Source organism: Acanthopagrus latus, chromosome 8 (genome assembly GCF_904848185.1).
Source record: "Acanthopagrus latus isolate v.2019 chromosome 8, fAcaLat1.1, whole genome shotgun sequence".
Classification (NCBI taxonomy): Eukaryota; Metazoa; Chordata; class Actinopteri; order Spariformes; family Sparidae; genus Acanthopagrus; species Acanthopagrus latus.
The window spans coordinates 2,554,077-2,572,677 of NC_051046.1; the positions used below are offsets into that span (position 1 = coordinate 2,554,077).

Consider the following 18,601-nt stretch of genomic DNA (forward strand, 5'->3'; position numbering starts at 1 on the left):
TTTAGTTTATTCCACTTTTTTCTACAATTGATGTATACAGCAGCCAACAGAACATAGAATTACAAAAAGACAGCATAATAAAAGAGGTGAGTGGAAGATATTCAAGAACATACTGAGAAATCTCTAACTCTCACTTTTTAGGGGAGAAAAAAGTGAAGAAAAACTGGTGACTGGTGATAGTCATTCATGAAGAGGGCTGCTGTGGATTTATTGCAGTGTGTTAATCGTGTGTCTGTGTCAGTGTTTATTCTTGTTATTTTTACTGTGAATATTGTAGCTGAGATCAGGTCCTTTCATTGTAAACTATGAAGTCCTGCCTGTCGCTGTCTTCTTCATTTTTATTTTTTTTTATTGTTGGAGGATTTTACAGGTGAAAACTTGAAACTCACTTTCGAGGCTCAAGTTGAGTCAAGTCTTGGTGGAGTTCAGTCTGGAGTCCTCTTGTTTTTACGTCACTGCCACGTGTGTGTTAAAAGGTGAAAACATCTCAGACTGGTCAGAGAGTCAGCTGCTTACATATTAGTCATAGATAATCTGTGTTGGAAAGGCTGGCAGTGACACCTAGTGGACAAAAGAGGAGTTGCACACAAACAGTGTTTTCTCACTCAGTCACTGCAGCAACAGAAGAGGAGTGGGTGGTGCATGGACAGTTTCTTGTTTATTGTGTGTTCATGAAGACATTGTGCTGAAGTTTTCCTCATTGACAACATTTTCTGTTTGTGGTGCAGTTTATTGCACCATGTTACTGATCATTGTTTGTGGTTGATCGTCACGATGCAGCAGCTGATCAGCAGACCCACTTTGTGAGCCTCGTGTTGGAGCCAGTTTGTGTCGATCATCAGCTGCACGAGTGACATTTTTCTGCTATAATTTAGCTTCTGAGGTGCTTTAAAGTTCATATTTTGAGCTTTGTGATCATGAGTCGACATTAAACTGAATGTTTATTGACTCATGTATCACCCTAACATTGAAATAACATAGCTAAGATTGTCATTGACTAATTCGTCATGGTCATAATGTTACATTTTGTGTTAAAAAGGTGAGGACCCAAATACAAAACACCAGGGAGGGAGGCAGGATTAAGAACAAAAGGTGAACTTTATTTCACAACAAGCTGAGTAAACCAAAAACCAAGAATCCAAAAACAACCAAGAGGCGTCAATCTCAAAAATACAAAGTAGAAACACAAAAAGCTAAAACAAAGTATCAACCAAGAGGAGCAAAGTACAATTCAGGAGAAAACATGAGGAACAAAAATGACAGAAACATGACACGGGAAGATAGTAGAAGACACGAGAAGGGATTCAGAGGAAACACAGGATGAACTGACAAAGACATCAGGGAGCACACAGACTATATACACACAGTGCTGACTGACAAACAAGACACAGCTGAACACAGAAGAAGGGCAGGAAGTTCACACAGAGGGAGGAACTGAAGAGCAACACACAACACTATCGGGCAAAACTTCAAAATAAAACAGGAAATCACAGAAACAGAATCATGATACCAAAAAGTTCATTTGACAACTTTTACTTCTGATCAGAATTTCCAGAATCCTCAAAGACTCTTCTAACCATCTGGATGAAGAAATATTCTGTCTGCTGATCTGGTTAAAAAACACCTCAAAACTGAAAATGTTATCATCAGATACAAGATATCAGTACATAATGAAAGATATTTGTCATATTTTGCACAAAACAACACGCTGATATTTTGACTTTAAAAAACATCAAGGACATGTGTAATTTGTGGTTACAAGGAAGAAACTGAGTTACAAAATGAGACAAAGGTTATTAAGTTAAAATCATCTGAAATCACAATCACAAATATCACAAACACTTAGTAACTCATTTAAGTAATGAGTAATCTAATGCATTAATATTTCCAAACCAGTGATCAGATTAAAATTACTTCTGCAAGTCACTATGTGTTAATATTATTTTCTTCATTTTCCTCAGTACAAATATGTATTTTTGCTTTCTTATTGCGTGTCGGACAGCGATGTCACGTACACGACAAATCACGTTTTTCAGCATGAGGACAGCTCACATTTAACACACGCAGCAACACAAACACAAACAACAATGGAGGGAGAACAGAGATGTGCATTTTCTTGCTGGAAATACAGTCATTATTTTGAGTTTGTGTCAGCGAAAGATGAGAATATAAAGGTTGCTGAGGGGGACCTGCCGAATGGAACTTGTAATCTAACTTTGTTACTTTTAAAAATAAGTAATCAGTAAAGTAGCTAAATTACTTTTTAAAGGAGTAATCAGTCATCAGATTACTTTTTCAAGGTAACTGTGGCAACACTGTTTATTACATTAAATGATGTGGATCTTTCTGTGACTGACAGGAGAGATGATCAGAGGAGCAGAGTTTTCACCACCATCATTATTAGATGGACCAAAGTATGGGTAGAGTTTCTGAGTGAAGCAGCAGCCAGTAAAGGAGTAGATAAGAGCTGCAGCACCAACGTCATAAAAGGAGACCAGACCCTCCTCATAATCCACAAACACCCCCACCTTCTCAGGCTGATGCTTCAGAGAGAGACGGACTGCAGGGCCAGCAAGAGCTTTGTACTCATTTTCATTCCTCAAACACATCGTCCAGTAACCATTCTGAGGAGACAGTTTGATTTTTCCCTTCCTGTTGATCGACTCTCTGGCCACTCCTAAATCCCACTCAGTCTTCTCTTTAACTTGAACCTCATAATAAAATCTTCCTGAAGAGAAACTCCGCTTCGCTAAGACATAAACACATTTATCAAATCTCTCTGGGTTGTCTGGGAGATTCTTCTTTACATCACCACAATTAACTTGTTTCCCATCATCAGACAGGATGAGAGCAGGATGTGCTGTATCAGGATCGAGTGTCACATCCACTGCATACTGCTGGACCCTCTTCAGCTCGACCTTCTTCATCTGTTTACTGAGCGTCTCCTCCAGCTGATTCACAGCTCTCACCACAGTCCCCTCATATGAAGGTGGACGGACGCTGACTCCTGTCCAGTCCTTGGTGGGTGGAGCAGTGTTCAGTGATGGGAAGCTTTGGAGGAGGTGGAGGTGGTCTTCAGACTGTGAGAGCTGCTCCACCTCAGAGCTTCTCTTCTCCAGCTCAGAGATTTCCTGTTCCAGCTCTTTGATGAAGCCTTCAGCCTGTTTCTCTGTCTCTCTCTGCTTCTCTTTGATGGTGTCCATGAGCTCGGCCTGCCTTCTCTCAACAGACTCCTTCAGAGCTCTGAAGACCTGAACACCAGCTGCTATCTCTCTGTCTGCATCTTTCTTACTGAGCTGCACTGAGCGCTTCATCTCCTCAATCTTCAGTCGTCTCTTCTGGATCATCTGCTGAATTTCAGTGTCTCTCTTCCCCAGCTTGGCCCTCTTTCCTTCATATTCCTCTTTTAGAGGAACAACATCATGTGTCTTGTGGTTTGAAATACTGCAGAGCATGCAGACACACATCTGGTCGGTCTTACAGAACAGCTCCAGCAGTTTATCGTGCTTCATACACATCCTGTCTTCCAGGTTCTCCACAGGGTCGATCAGCTGATGTCTTTTCAGGCCTGATATTATCAGATGAGGCACCAGATGAGTCTCACAGTAGGAGGCCAGACACACCAGGCAGGACTTCATGGCCTTCAGTTTGGTTGCAGTGCAGTCATCACAGGGAACTTCTCCTGGTTTGGAAACTTGTTGCTCTGAGCTGCTGCTGCTGGCTTTCTGTTGAGCTGACTGTCTGAACTGAGCAGCCATCTCAGAGATGAACGCGTTGACCTCCAGTTCAGGTCTGGTGTTGAAAGCCTGTTGACAGTTGGGACACTGACACTTTTCATTTCTATCCCAGTGTTTAGTGATGCAGGTTTTACAGAAGTTGTGTCCACATGGTGTGCTGACTGGATCAGCGAACACATCCAGACAGATGGAGCACAGAAACTGATCTTCAGTCAGCTGACAGCTGGCAGCAGACATGTTGACAGTCTGAGGATGAATAGTGAAAAAAATAAAACGGTAATTAGATATCTCTTGATTACGTTTTTCATAAACTATTTCTCCTGTACTATAGGGTGGGTAATGTTAAGTCATGTTGTTGTACTCCACCGAACTGAACAGTTTGTGCAACTCAAATTAGTGCAGCGATTGTCAGTGAGCTTGTGGTGTATATGTGAACACTTGAGGCTCAGTGTTATTATTAAACCACGAATGAGATTTAACCTCCACATGTTTACGGAGCAAAAGTAGATATATTAAGACAAGATAAAGACAGAAAATACAGAAACAGAAAGAAGCAGAGGAGGTGGTGTTATTGTGGATGTTAATATTGATGTTAATGCAGTCAAACTTACTTCAACATTGTTGAAACCTGGACTGATTTTTAATTTTTTTTTGTTTGATGAAATTTCAATTCAAGAGTAAGAACACAAACCAGATCTCCTCATCGATTATTTTGTTTACATTACAGTCCTCATATTGGATATCAACTTAATTGCTCAATTATCATTTGTCACAATAGTTTTTAAATTATTTATAGTTATATCTGAGCCCTGAGTGGAACTTCCTGTCTGTGTAGAACTTAGGTTTTGTGTTAATACAGATTTCTGAAATACAGTGAATATGATCAGCTGTACAAAGTCACACAGCATGTAGCCGCAGACACATTACAGTAGCCAGGACAGGTTTATAAGTTTAAGGTTTCATACCTAACATGTATAACAACTTAATATGTTGTAAAAGATTGACTTTATTCCTTTATCAGCAATAAAATATACTGTTGTAGAATCCAAAGGTCATCTAACGTAGGCTAGTTAGCCTTTAGCAGACTAGTTTATCTGTGTTTGTGTTTGTTATGGTTGGATTGAGCTGCTGTGCTTTACAGTAAAGGTATGTGGTTTAACAAACTCAATTAATATCAGGTATGAAGCTTGATGTTTTGATATCAGGAGACAGATCAGTCAAAGTGGGTAAATTAGCTGAAGCTAAAGCTAGCTGTGACTGTGTCCTATCTAACTTTATCCAGAGTTCAGTCACTGTGGTTTGATTTCAAACTGTTTTGTAGTTCTGACAAAATGTACATGTTGAAATTGTCTGTGTACTCACCAGAGTTTGTCAGAGATTCTGCTGTTGCGTTGAGAAAGTTTTCTTCAGAGAGAAACACAGAGACTTGTCTGGACTGCAGCTCTGCTGTTTATCTGATGAAAGTTTAGTTTCATTTAATGAATGTGGTTTTAAAGCTGTTGTGTTTTTTCCAGTGTTGCTCCGCCTCTTTCTGCTCTGCAGGTGAGGTTTTGTTGCCTTTCAGGTTTAACTTGATTACTAGAGCCCGTCCGATTTATTTGTGGGCCGATATTATCGGCCAATATTAAGCATTTTCCAAACTATCGGTATCGACATTTGTAACGGCAGATAAATGAATATTTAAAAAAATGTAACAAAAATGGATGAAACACCCTTAAACCATGTTATGTGTATTGGCATTGCATAGTTTGTCCACCAGAGGGCACATGTTCATGGTAAGTGGGCAACTGTCATGAGAAATACATTAAATACATTCTCTCTTAAACATTTTGATATATAGCCTTTTCTGTCACTGGTGCATTGTGCCTTAAAATGATATGTATTTCTGGATAACACTTATAAAACATATATGATGTTTTTCTATTTAAAAACTGTCTATTTCATGTGGAATGTGGTGTAAATGTGTTGAGGGCTAAGCTATGTTTTAGCCAACTTGACCATGTTTGACTGAGTTTTGGTGGGTAAATGGTGTTTTTGTCCTTTCTAGATAAGTAAGATCTTCTGTTACCCAGGACATGTCCTCTGTTATCCAGATTGGACATTTTAATGAAAATACCTTATTTATCAGTATTTGTCACTTTTTTAAGCATTGAGTTAATATTGTTATATAATATTAGGGGTGTGCACTGGCAGTGCCCTCACAATTCCATTTGATTACAATTCACCAGGTAACGATTTGATTCAGTTCGATTCTACGATGCATTGTGATGCATCAAAATTCTGCTGCACACAAGGCAAATTTTTCATCAGTCATGAGGCAATACAAGCAGTCAGATATTGAACAACAGATTTTATTGGCTGCTGTGTGTATGTGTGTATTATCACTCTCCTGTATCTTTGACGTAAACATCATTAAATAAAATAATATTGTATGGTACAGGGTATTGGATATGGCATTTTCAAACCTGAAAAAGAAAACATAAATCACTGCTTTAGAACCATTTAAAATTAAATAGAGCAATAACAGCCAACTTTTTTCCAGCAGTGACCATAAGTGTTTTTTTACACACAGTAAAATAGCTGCCCTAAGACAGGGCACTTCCTGAACTCCTGTGCAAACATTAATCAGTAATCACAGTCACACTATTGTAACAACAACCACCCAGGCACCCAGCAATAAAAATATTCAGTACAACACACAGTGACCACTTATTACTGTATAGTAAAGTAGTAAAGTCAATTATTCTCAACAAAACAGCAGCTGAGCAGCTTTAAGACAATGACAATTATACACCTGAGATGAGAATCCTATCTGGCAATCACATCAGCTGCATACAAAAAAATATCAAGATGTGAAATACATTGTAATGTAAACCAAAAATAAAGTGTGTAGGCTTAGCCTGCTACCAAATTTGTGCAAACAACTTCTTCCGTCTGAGTTCAACACCACCATCATCAACAATCCGTTTCAGTGTGAGAAAATATATTGTTTGACCAGTTTGACCACAGAATAGGGTAGATCCTTCACTATGAAACATGCCACCAGTCGTGTGTGGCAACGATGACACTAGTGACTGGTCAATTCTTGGCTGGGATGTGTCGACTTTTTGTGTTGCTGTTGTTGAAGCCAACTCAGGATGCCAACGATCAACATGGTTCGTGAAGTAAGTTGTATTGCCGACATGCTTGATGTTAGTGTGGTAGGTTTTACACACCGTGTAAGTCTTGTCTAGTTTCCCATTGAATTTGTAAAATCCGAAATGTGTCCAGGTGTCCGCTTTCCAAGCTTTGGGTGCGTTTTTAATTACCCGTCTATCGCGGTCATCTCCCTCCGCCTCAGCGATCTCGATTCTTTAGTGTTGTTGTTATGCTAGCTAGTACTGCCGCTTAGCATGTAGCTACAGGCTGCGCATGTCATTGCAACGTTGCTCTGGAAATGCCCCCGGAAGTAATTTACACTTCACAACTTTATTGTCCACTCGAGGCCAGAAAATAATCAGTGACATAATTGATTATTGTGCGTTGCCGCATCAATGCTGAATCGTGCATGCCCTGCATTGCGATGCATCTGTACAGCCTATGTGAGCCAGGAATCTGGCAGCCTCAGATTTAAAAATAAATCCAACCTTAAATCAAAACACAAAGACCTCTACGAGAAGGCACAAAAAGATGCACAGCTTCAAGTTCCAACCACATCTTTGACACAGCCAACCCTCAAACAAGTGCTAGAGAAAACCACAAAATGAACTCTAAATGATCCAAGAACTGAAGAAATGGACAAACTCCTGATGGTGATGATAGCCACTCACATCATCCTGCCTTTTGCAGTTGTTGAGGCTGCAGGATTCAAAAGGGTTATGGCCAAGGCAAAGTCCAGATACCCATTAAAAACAGACAGTTTTCCATACAAAGAAGATGGATGAGATTTATACAGGAGTCGTCAGCAAAATAAAGAAACTGCTGTTAGTTGAAAATGCAGGAAAAAAAACATTTCTTTTACCACTGACTGTTGGTCAGGTTCAAATGAAGCACTAATGGGACATGCCTGGAGGTGTTCCTGTCATGTCCTGCCGGGAGGAGCCCCTAAGGAAGACCCAGGACACACTGGAGTGACTATGTTGCTCGGCTGGCCTGGGAACGCCTTGGGATCCTTCTGGAGGAGCTGGAGGAAGTGTCCGGGGAGAGGGAAGTCTGGATGACCCTGCTCAGGCAGCTGCCCCCGCAACCCGGCCCCGGATAACGCGGAAGAAGATGGATGGATGGATGTTGGTTAGGTTCAAATGAAGCACTAATGAGCTTGACTGCTCATTTCATTGACAAGGATTGGAAAAAAGGTCCAACTTGTCCTAAATGTTAAATCCTTGTCACAGTCCCACACAGGACAGTACATTGGATTGAGGAATTGGAAATTGATGAGGAGCAGATCATGCTTGTGCTCAGGGACAGTGGGGCAAATATGGTGAAAGGCATGCACCTTGTTGAGATGCCAGACCTGAGCTGCAGTGCTCACATACTGCACCTGGTTACAAATGATGGCCTCAGTTTCCAGAGAGTGGTGGTGGACATTCTGGCAAAGATCAAGAAAACTGCTACACACTTCGACTGTCATAACTCTAGAGTCATGTCCTGGTGTTATGCTCTGATTATGGTTTGTTTTTTTTTGTCTTATATTCTCCTGTCTTGGTATCATGTCTTTGTATCATGTCTTGTTATGTCTTATGTTTTGTTTTTCCATGTCTTGTGTGATGTTTTGTTTTTTCCATGCCCTCTTGTGTCTCTTGTCCTTTAAGTCTTTCCTGTGATCTGCCCTCTGTCGCCCTCTGTCTGTCAGCCTTGTTCCCTCCTGGTCTGCTCCTCTGTGCTCCTCCCCTTCATTCACATCTGGCTTCCTCCCTCCTCGCTCTCCTCACCTGTTCCTCGTCATGTCATTAGTGTCTTTGTATTTAGTCTGTGTGTTTCCTTCACTCCTTGTCCGGTCGTTGTCTTGGTTTGTCTTTGGTTGGTCATGCTCCTGGTCATGCTCCTGTTCCCTGTTTGGTATGTTTTGGATTTTTTTTTGCATTTTTTTCCCCATGTTTGATTTGAACTTTGTATTTTTGCTTTGCTACTTTTTCGTTTGTCCCCATTTGTCTGCTTTTGGTTTTTGTAATCAGCTTTTGTTAAATAAAAGCTTGCCTTTTTTTTCCCCTGATCTTGTCTCCTGTGTAACTGCGTTTGAGTCCACCTCCCCTTCCATAGTCTTTCCTTTAAACCCCTTAACCTGACATCAACCACTCTGTTATGGCTCAGCAACACCTGTCTAAAATTCAGGAGGAGCTAGGTGTCCCACAGCATTCTATCATACAGGCAGTACTGATGAGGTGGAACTCTACACTACACATGTTGATGAGGATGGTCGAACAAAAAGGAGCCATCACTGCATATGCTAGCGACCATGGACATTTCTCATGTCTATCAGCAGAGGAGTGGTCAATTGCATCGAACCTGGCAAACAAACCAAATATAATCAGTAAACATACATTTAATACATCAAATAATGTGAATCTTTCTGTAGAAAATCAAATGTTTGTTCTACTCAGTGTGGCTGACAGGAGAGATGATCAGAGGTGCAGAGTTTTTACCACCATCATTAACACATGGACCAAAGTACGGGTAGAGTTTCTGAGTGAAGCAGCAGCCAGTAAAGGAGTAGATAAGAGCTGCAGCATCAACGTCATAAAAGGAGACCAGACCCTCCTCATAATCCACAAACACCCCCACCTTCTCAGGCTGATGCTTCAGAGAGAGACGGACTGAAGGGCCAGCATGAGCTCTGTACTCATTTTCATTCCTTAAACATATCGTCCAGTAACCATCCTGAGGATTCAGTGTGATGTCTCCCTTCCTGTTGATCGACTCTGTGGCCACTCCTAAAGTCCACATAATCTTCTCTTTAACTTGAACCTCATAATAAAATCTTCCTGAAGAGAAACTCTGCTTTGATAAAACACAGATAGAAGGATTACATCTCTCTGGGTTGTCTGGGAGATTCTTCTTTACATCACCATGTTTAACTTGTTTTCCATCATCAGACAGGATGAGGTTGGGTTGTGCTGTATCAGGATCGAGTGTCACATCCACTGCATACTGCTGGACCCTCTTCAGCTCGGCCTCCTTCATCTGTTTACTGAGCGTCTCCTCCAGCTGATTCACAGCTCTCCTCACAGTTCCCTCATACGAAGGTGGACGGACGCTGACTCCTGTCCAGTCCTTGGTGGGTGGAGCAGTGTTCAGTGATGGGAAGCTTTGGAGGAGGTGGAGGTGGTCTTCAGACTGTGAGAGCTTCTTCACCTCAGAGCTTCTCTTCTCCAGCTCAGAGATTTCCTGTTCCAGCCCTTTGATGAAGCCTTCAGCCTGTTTCTCTGTCTCTCTCTGCTTCTCTTTGATGGTGTCCATGAGCTCGGCCTGGCTTCTCTCAACAGACTCCTTCAGAGCTCTGAAGACCTGAACACCAGCTGCTATCTCTCTGTCTGCATCTTTCTTACTGAGCTCCACTGAGCGCTTCATCTCCTCAGTCTTCAGTCGTCTCTTCTGGATCATCTTCTGAATTTCAGCATCTCTCTTCCCCAGCTCGGCCTTCTTTCCTTCACATTCTTCTTTCAGAGGAACAACATCATGTGTCTTGTGGTCTGAAATACTGCAGAGCATGCAGACACACATCTGGTCGGTCTTACAGAACAGCTCCAGCAGTTTATCGTGCTTCGTACACATCCTGTCTTCCAGGTTCTCCACAGGGTCGATCAGCTGATGTCTTTTCAGGCCTGACTTTGTCAGATGAGGCTCCAGGTGAGTCTCACAGTAGGAGGCCAGACACACCAGGCAGGACTTCAGGGCCTTCAGTTTGGTTCCAGTGCAGACGTCACAGGGAACTTCTCCTGGTTTGGAAACTTGTTGCTCTGAGCTGCTGCTGCTGGCTTTCTGTTGAGCTGACTGTCTGAACTGAGCAGCCATCTCAGAGATGAACGTGTTGACCTGCAGCGTCAATCTGGTGTTGAAAGTCTTTTTACAGTTGGGACACTGACAAGAGACATTTTTATCCCAGTGTTTAGTGATGCAGGTTTGACAGAAGTTGTGTCCACATGGTGTGCTGACTGGATCAGTGAACACATCCAGACAGATGGAGCACAGAAACTGATCTTCAGTCAGCAGAGAGCTGGCAGCAGACATTTTGATAGTCTGAGGATGAAAAGTGAGAAAAAAACTGTAATTATATCCCTGCTGGAAAAACCAGCATAGACCAGCATAGCTGGTGACCAGTGAGGTGTCGGCACAGTTACACATTCTGAGCTATAATTTAACGGTGACAGGATGCTTGTGCTTAGGCAAGTGTGGGAATGTGACAATGTTCAGGTTCATGTGTCCACGTGCCATTAATCAGCCCTGTGGTGTGCGCCAGAGATTAGCTAAAGGAAGGGGCCCACATACAGAGGTCTGAACTGAGATCAGCCCTCACGCCAGTAGTTTCAAAGCTGACTCAACACATACATTTCCATCTAAGTATAGAGAGACCATCTGGTCCACTTTAAATGACATCAGCAGATTCAAGTAACACACACAAGAGTTATTACAAAGGGGGTGTGAGGCAGACCAATCCTTTTCTTCCATTGCATAGACAGATCCTCAATCCACCAAAGTGACCAATTAGAAGAAGGAGGTAGGTACGGGCCAATGGACTCTAAAAAGGCTCGCACACCAGAGAAAGGGGTGGTGGTAATTTGTAGATTTCCTAAGATAGAAGGTTCGAGAGGATTTCTGATAAAGCAGAGGGCAAAGCATTGAGCATAATTTTGTCATAGATTTGAGAGCACCCGAGTTGGAGGCTTGAGATCTGTTTCAACACAGATTGGGTGGAATCTTTAGAAGATCATTCCACCCAGCCTTGCCTCCGCAGAAATCTTTTATCATCAAACTACACGCCAACACCTTTGATGACGACAGCCCAGAATATACACCAGCAAGACCAGCATATGTTGAGTTTTGACCAATGCTGGTGCTAGTATGCTGGTCACCAGCATGGGCTGTGTCAACAACTTGTTTCATATTGCAGAGTATGTGGAGGAATGAAGTTGGCTGTGAAAGTGGTTTATATTATTTATATTATTGAACACAAGCTTCAAACCTGCAAGATTTTGGGGTCATTTGAGGGCACCCGAAACAAACTGTACAAAATATACAAAAATATAAATGCAAGACTTTGTTTGTTGCGTCCGTTTTGGTCACAAGTTGAAGTCTCTCACAGTTTTATGATGTTTTTATCTTGTATGTACACAAAATAATTATTTCTTTCACATTTTGAGCACACATTTGTTAAAATCCAATAAGATAAGCCATCCACCTGACAGGTGTGGCAAATCAAGATGCTGATTGAACTCTAGTGGAATATAAGGCGAATCATAAAAACGTCTGTCTGGTAAATATGTGTCCTGGATACACCTCTGAGTGGAACTTCCTGTCTAAGTACAGCTCAGATTTTGTGTTACAGGTAATCCCGGTTTCTGAAACGCAGTAGATATTATCAGCTGTACAAAGACACAGAGCAGTAAACTGAAAGGACAGGGTTATAAGTTCAAGGTTTCTTACTGAAGTGTTTAACAGCCATACGAGTTGTAAAACAGCAATTTTGTGTCTTTTGGAAGCAATAAAATACACTGTCAGATAACATGAGACACTGTGCTCTGAGCTCAGCTAGTTAGCCTTTAGCAGACTAGTTTATCTGTGTCTGTGTTTGTTATGGTTGGATTGAGCTGCTGTGCTTTACAGTAAAGGTATGTGGTTTAACAAACTCAATATCAGGTATCAAGCTTGATGTTTTAATATCAGGAGACAGATCAGTCAAAGTGGGTAAATTAGCTGAAGCTAAAGCTAGCTGTGACTGTGTCCTATCTAACTTTATCCAGAGTTCAGTCACTGTGGTTTGATTTCAACCTGTTTTGTTGTTCTGACAAAATGTACATGTTGAAATTGTCCGTGTACTCACCAGTGTTTGTCAGAGATTCTGCTGTTGTGTTGAGAAAGTTTTCTTCAGAGAGAAACACAGAGACTCGTCTGGACTGCAGCTCTGCTGTCACTCAAACTTTCACTTTCATTTGAAGAAATATGACTTATGAAGTTATGAAGTTCTTTTCTCTGTCAGCTGCTCCTCCTCTCAGTGCAGCTCTGTGGTTTTATTGGCTCACTGTGAATTAACCTTGACACAGATTTGAAACAAGTTGACATGTGACTTTTAGTTTATTCCTCTTTTTTCTTTACTAAGTAAAGTAATGCTGGTGTTCATGTGTAGAGACCTTGGTGATACTACGAGGAAAGTTTCATGTTGTGTGTTGAGCCCTCTTAGTGTTTTAGAAATACAGATTTTGATGCTAGCATGCCAGTGCCCTGTGCACTCCATTGAAAATTAGCTTGCCCGAAAACGAAACTACAGTAAATCTTAAAAGTGCCTCTTTTGTCGTAATTATGCTTTTACACAAAGGTTTGACTCCTATTCAATCACAAATAAAGCCTCGGTTGATTTTTGGTGAGAGTTTCACTTTAAGAACATTTTTTTTCAAAAATTATTCTCGATTACTTTTTACTGAACCAGACTATAGTTGTTGTCCTGATCTTGACCAAAGTGATAAGAAGAAATACAGGTTGCTGAAATTTGAAAATGCTGGAAAGCTTTAAAGTTTAGAGTTTTTTTCAATTCTTTAAATGTTTGTTTTTTCTTTTTTTCAAAAGAACAAACCTTTTGTTCTGTTATCAAATAATATCAATATTAATATACAAGCGCATTTCTGAAAGAAAAAAAAAATGTTTGGAGAACTCAGAGAGAATAAGTCAGAAAGATAATTCATAGTTTTCGTTCCGTTCGTCCTGCTGGAGGACATAAAGTTAGCGGCACAACCAGGACACAATACAGAGCAGCAACACAGTTGTTTTGGGTGACTGTGATGAGTGATGAGTGCGATGTTCTGTGCTGTTGTGAAGAATGTATATTGACGGCTGTGGTAGCACAGTGGGTAGAGCAGTTGGTTGTCACACAGGTGACGGGGGATCAAATCCTGGAGGGGTACACATTGGTATTTCTTTTTTTAGTTTTTTTCAGTCACCAGCTGCCACTGATTTGGACAGTTTTAGTTCACATCAGCTGCTCAAACCTTCAATAGCACATCATCATCTCACACTACAACCTCTCTCACATGTGATCTGATCTGAGAACAGCTGATGGTGTTTTCAATCACATGATGTGGTCGTCATTAGAAACATAAACAGCTGAAAACAATGATAAACACATTTCTGATTAAGGCAGAAAAAAATCTTTATTTCACTTTTCTTCATTTAAAAAACAAGAGAACACTAAATTACATTTGTCTTATCCATAAATGTTTTACAGCACTTTGTGCCAGGATGCAACACTTCTTATATTTGGCACCCAACTGTTAAAAGGAACAGAAAAAGATGATTATTTTTTGAACACTTTGTTTCTGATGATTTAACAGTTCTTAGAAAAATAAAGTACATTTCATCATATCAATCAGAGCGATACTGTGACACATTAAACAAAAACATCGACAAAAAAGGGATAAAAAATGGTTCATCAGAATCTGAACAAACAACTATGTACAAACCAAATATGATCAGTAAATATACATTCATTACATTAAATGATGTTAATCTTTCTGTAGAAAATCAAATGTTTGTTCTACTCAGTGTGACTGACAGGAGAGATGATCAGAGGAGCAGAGTTTTTACCACCATCATTAGGACATGGACTGAAGTATGGGTAGAGTTTCTGAGTGAAGCAGCAGCCAGTAAAGGAGTAGATAAGAGCTGCAGCATCAACGTCATAAAAGGAGACCAGACCCTCCTCATAATCCACAAACACCCCCACCTTCTCAGGCTGATGCTTCAGAGAGAGACGGACTGCAGGGCCAGCACAAGCAAAGTACTCATTTTTATTCCTCAAACATATCGTCCATTGACCATTCTGAGGAGATGCTGTGATTTTTCCCTTCCTGTTGATCGACTCTCTGGCCACTCCTAAATCCCACTTAGTCTTCTCTTTAACTTGAACCTCATAATAAAATCTTCCTGAAGAGAAACTCTGCTTTGCTAACACACAGGTACAAGTATCAAATCTCTCTGTGTTGTCTGGGAGATTCTTCTTTACATCACTATCATGAACTTGTTTTCCATCATCAGACAGGATGAGGTACGGATGTGCTGTATCAGGATCGAGTGTCACATCCACTGCATACTGCTGGACCCTCTTCAGCTCGGCCTCAAGCAGCTTCTTCATCTGTTTACTGAGCGTCTCCTCCAGCTGATTCACAGCTCTCACCACAGTCCCCTCATATGAAGGTGGACGGATGCTGACTCCTGTCCAGTTCTTGGTGGGTGGAGCAGTGTTCAGTGATGGGAAGCTTTGGAGGAGGTGGAGGTGGTCTTCAGACTGTGAGAGCTGCTCCACCTCAGAGCTTCTCTTCTCCACCTCAGAGCTTCTCTTCTCCAGCTCAGAGATTTCCTGTTCCAGCTCTTTGATGAAGCCTTCAGCCTGTTTCTCTGTCTCTCTCTGCTTCTCTTTGATGGTGTCCATGAGCTCGGCCTGGCTTCTCTCAACAGACTCCTTCAGAGCTCTGAAGACCTGAACACCAGCTGCTATCTCTCTGTCTGCATCTTTCTTACTGAGCTGCACTGAGCGCTTCATCTCCTCAATCTTCAGTCGTCTCTTCTGGATCATCTGCTGAATTTCAGCGTCTCTCTTCCCCAGCTCGGCCTTCTTTCCTTCATATTCTTCTTTCAGAGGAACAACAGAATGTCCCTGGTGGTCTAAAACAGTGCAGAGCATGCAGACATACATCTGGTCGGTCTTACAGAACAGCTCCAGCAGTTTATCGTGCTTCGTACACATCCTGTCTTCCAGGTTCTCCACAGGGTCAATCAGCTGATGTCTTTTCAGGCCTGACATTGTCAGATGAGGCTCCAGGTGAGTCTCACAGTAGGAGGCCAGACACACCAGGCAGGACTTCAGGGCCTTCAGTTTGGTTCCAGTGCAGACGTCACAGGGAACTTCTCCTGGTTTGGAAACTTGTTGCTCTGAGCTGCTGCTGCTGGCTTTCTGTTGAGCTGACTGTCTGAACTGAGCAGCCATCTCAGAGATGAACGTGTTGACCTGCAGCTTCGGTCTTGTGAAGAAAGTCTTTTTACAGTTGGGACACTGACACGGGACATTTTTATTTTTATTAGTGATGCAGGTTTTACAGGAGTTGTGTCCAAATGGTGTGCTGACTGGATCAGTGAACACATCCAGACAGATGGAGCACAGAAACTGATCTTCAGTCAGCAGACAGCTGGCAGCAGACATGTTGACAGTCTGATGATGGAAAGTGAGGAAAAGAAAACTGTAATTAGAAATCTCTTGATTAAATGTTCATTAACCTACTACTAGTGGAATATAAGGAGAGTCACGACAAGCTCTGACAGGTAAAGATGTGTCCTGGATTCACCTCTGAGTGGAACTTCCTGTCTGAGTACAGTTCAGGTTTTGTGTTACAGGTAATAGCAGTTTCTGAAACACAGTAAATATTATCAGCTGTACAAAGACACAGAGCAGAAACAGTAAAGTTGAAAAGACATTGTTAAAAGTTCAAAGGGTCCTATTTAAGTGTTTAACAGTTATATAAGTTGTAAAACCGCCATTTTGTGCCCCATAAAGGCAATAAAATACACTGTCAGATAACATGAGACACTGTGCTCTGAGCTAGGCTAGTTAGCCTTTAGCAGACTAGTTCATCTGTGTTTGTGTTTGTTATGGTTGGATTGAGCTGCTGTGCTTTACAGTAAAGGTATGTGGTTTAACAAACTCAATTAATATCAGGTATCAAGCTTGATGTTTTAATATCAGGAGACAGATCAGTCAAAGTGGGTAAATTAGCTGAAGCTAAAGCTAGCTGTGACTGTGTCCTATCTAACTTTATCCAGAGTTCAGTCACTGTGGTTTGATTTCAACCTGTTTTGTAGTTCTGACAAAATGTGCATGTTGAAATTGTCTGTGTACTCACCAGTGTTTGTCAGAGATTCTGCTGTTGTGTTGAGAAAGTTTTCTTCAGAGAGAAACACAGAGACTCGTCTGGACTGCAGCTCTGCTGTCACTCAAACTTTCACTTTTGAGAAAATGTGATGTTCCGGTTTTTTCTCCCTGTTGCTCCTCCTCTCAGTGCAGCTTTGTGGTTTTATTGGCTCATTGTGAAATAACCTCGACACAGATCTGAAACAAGGTGACATTTGACTTTTAGTTTATTCCTCTTTTTTTCTACAGTGGAAGTTTACAGCAGCCAATAGAACATATAATTACAAATAGACAACATAAGAAAAGAACTCCTTAATGAAAATATAATTGTGTATTTTTTACAAAGCTCCTTCATTAGAGAGAGAAGTCGATCTTAATTGATTTCCACAAATGTAAAAATCCAGTGTGTCTAAGAAAACACAGGATTAATAATTATCACTTTTACTCCACTAGAGGGCGTCCTTACTGTGAAATCTAACTTTACAAGTACTCTGATGTCAGTGACAAGTTTTTGTGTTTTGCACTTTTTATCTCATTCTAAAACCAGCAACTTGTACTTACTTAATGTATTCAGAATGTATACTGTCTACTTGATCCAGACTATAGTTGTTGTCCTTGTGTTGACTCAAGAGATGAGAAGAAATACAGGTTGCTGAAATTTGAAAATGTTGATTTTTCAAATCAACAAGTCTTTTGGCCTTGTTCTGGCTTTATATTGTTCTGGCTCCATAAATGTGTTAATGTAGTTTGATGTGTGTTTTATTACAAGACAAAACACGCTCAGGTCAAATAATAACATCTTCACATATTTCCTTTCAAGAAATTCCTGCTCACAGAATTTGTGCCATGACAGACGGTTTATCTCCAAACTGCAGTGAGGTGTGCAAAATGTCTCCAGATGATTCCAGCTCAGCTCCTCCAGTCACTGACCTTTGACCTTCCTGCTAACATCTTAGCTTGTTAGCTCATCTTTCTTTCACGCCCATCACATCTTAACGTAACGTCCTTACACCAACAGGTAAGCTGTGACGGGTGATTTGGACGTTTCAAATGTATTCTGGTGTCACTGCGCACTAGCCCTTGTAATTTTAACGGGGAATTCCTGATTTTTCCGACAGCAAGTGAATGCAGCATCAGCAGCCAATGAGCATCCGACAAAGAAGGTGGCTGGGACCACGTGCAATGTTCTGTCTTCATGACTTTGAATTTTTTTTTTGTATCTTATTCTACTTTATATTTATTGTAAAAACAGACATAAAACACAATACATAAACACAAACTAGTCAAATAAGACAACCACTACTCCAGACCATGGCAGGTTGATGGCATATGAAACAAAGCACATAACAGGACAATTAATCATGTAGCTTATTAATGTAGCGCCCTGCTAATTTGTTTATATAGTTTTGTTATATTTATTTCAGTTGGTAAAGTGTTCTGATGTGGGCCTTTAAATGTGTTGCTGCTGTTAACATTTGTATGGTTAATGTGACCAGTGAAACAGAAATGTCTTATGTTTTGAAAAGCCTTTGAACGCCTCAAGTTTCTCTGAATTGGGTTCTCATTTGTTTGGGCAGCTGTCAATCATTTTCTCTGTTGTTGGAGATTAACCTGTCGGATTGTTAGAGGGGCGGGACCAGAGGGAAAGCCCATAACTTAATGAAAGAGTTTTATTTACTGTTATCAACCAGGAGTTTATACATAAGTAAATATAAGTGTTTGCTCATGTTGTTAAGAGTGTAACCGAGCGTGTTTTAGAAGTGAGGGCTCGTTACTG

General features: G+C 41.0%; 2 protein-coding genes and 1 long non-coding RNA gene across 12 annotated transcripts in view; 1 reads left to right on the forward strand and 2 right to left on the reverse strand.

Annotated features, from left to right (window-relative positions):
• Positions 1-16,867, reverse strand: part of LOC119023935 (E3 ubiquitin-protein ligase TRIM21-like) — a 25,772-nt gene extending 8,905 nt beyond the window's left edge. Inside the window, exons 1-2 of one of the 6 annotated variants that reach the window (XM_037106249.1) lie at positions 16,817-16,865; positions 9,235-10,952 (exon numbers count right to left, since the gene is read on the reverse strand). In XM_037106249.1, coding sequence (XP_036962144.1) covers positions 9,309-10,943 — 1,635 coding nt within the window. In that variant the 5' untranslated portion in view covers positions 10,944-10,952; positions 16,817-16,865 and the 3' untranslated portion in view covers positions 9,235-9,308. Of the gene's footprint in view, positions 1-9,234; positions 10,953-13,734; positions 16,600-16,816 lie in introns of those variants that run through there. The other 5 variants (XM_037106250.1, XM_037106251.1, XM_037106246.1 and 2 more) reach the window with 5 other exon arrangements.
• Positions 1-18,601, forward strand: part of LOC119023946 — a 50,670-nt gene that overhangs the window by 17,984 nt on the left and 14,085 nt on the right. For 4 of the 5 annotated variants that reach the window (XR_005076371.1, XR_005076367.1, XR_005076370.1 and 1 more), the window contains one exon: positions 17,700-17,842. This is a non-coding gene — a long non-coding RNA (uncharacterized LOC119023946). Of the gene's footprint in view, positions 1-17,644; positions 17,843-18,601 lie in introns of all 5 variants that reach the window. The other variant, XR_005076368.1, reaches the window with a different exon arrangement.
• On the reverse strand, positions 179-9,206 carry LOC119023938 (E3 ubiquitin-protein ligase TRIM21-like). The gene is made up of 2 exons (XM_037106254.1): positions 5,100-9,206; positions 179-3,983 (listed from the first exon to the last, which is right to left on the reverse strand). Exon 2 carries the CDS (start codon positions 3,972-3,974, stop codon positions 2,328-2,330), a length of 1,647 nt encoding a protein of 548 aa, XP_036962149.1. The 5' UTR covers positions 3,975-3,983; positions 5,100-9,206; the 3' UTR covers positions 179-2,327.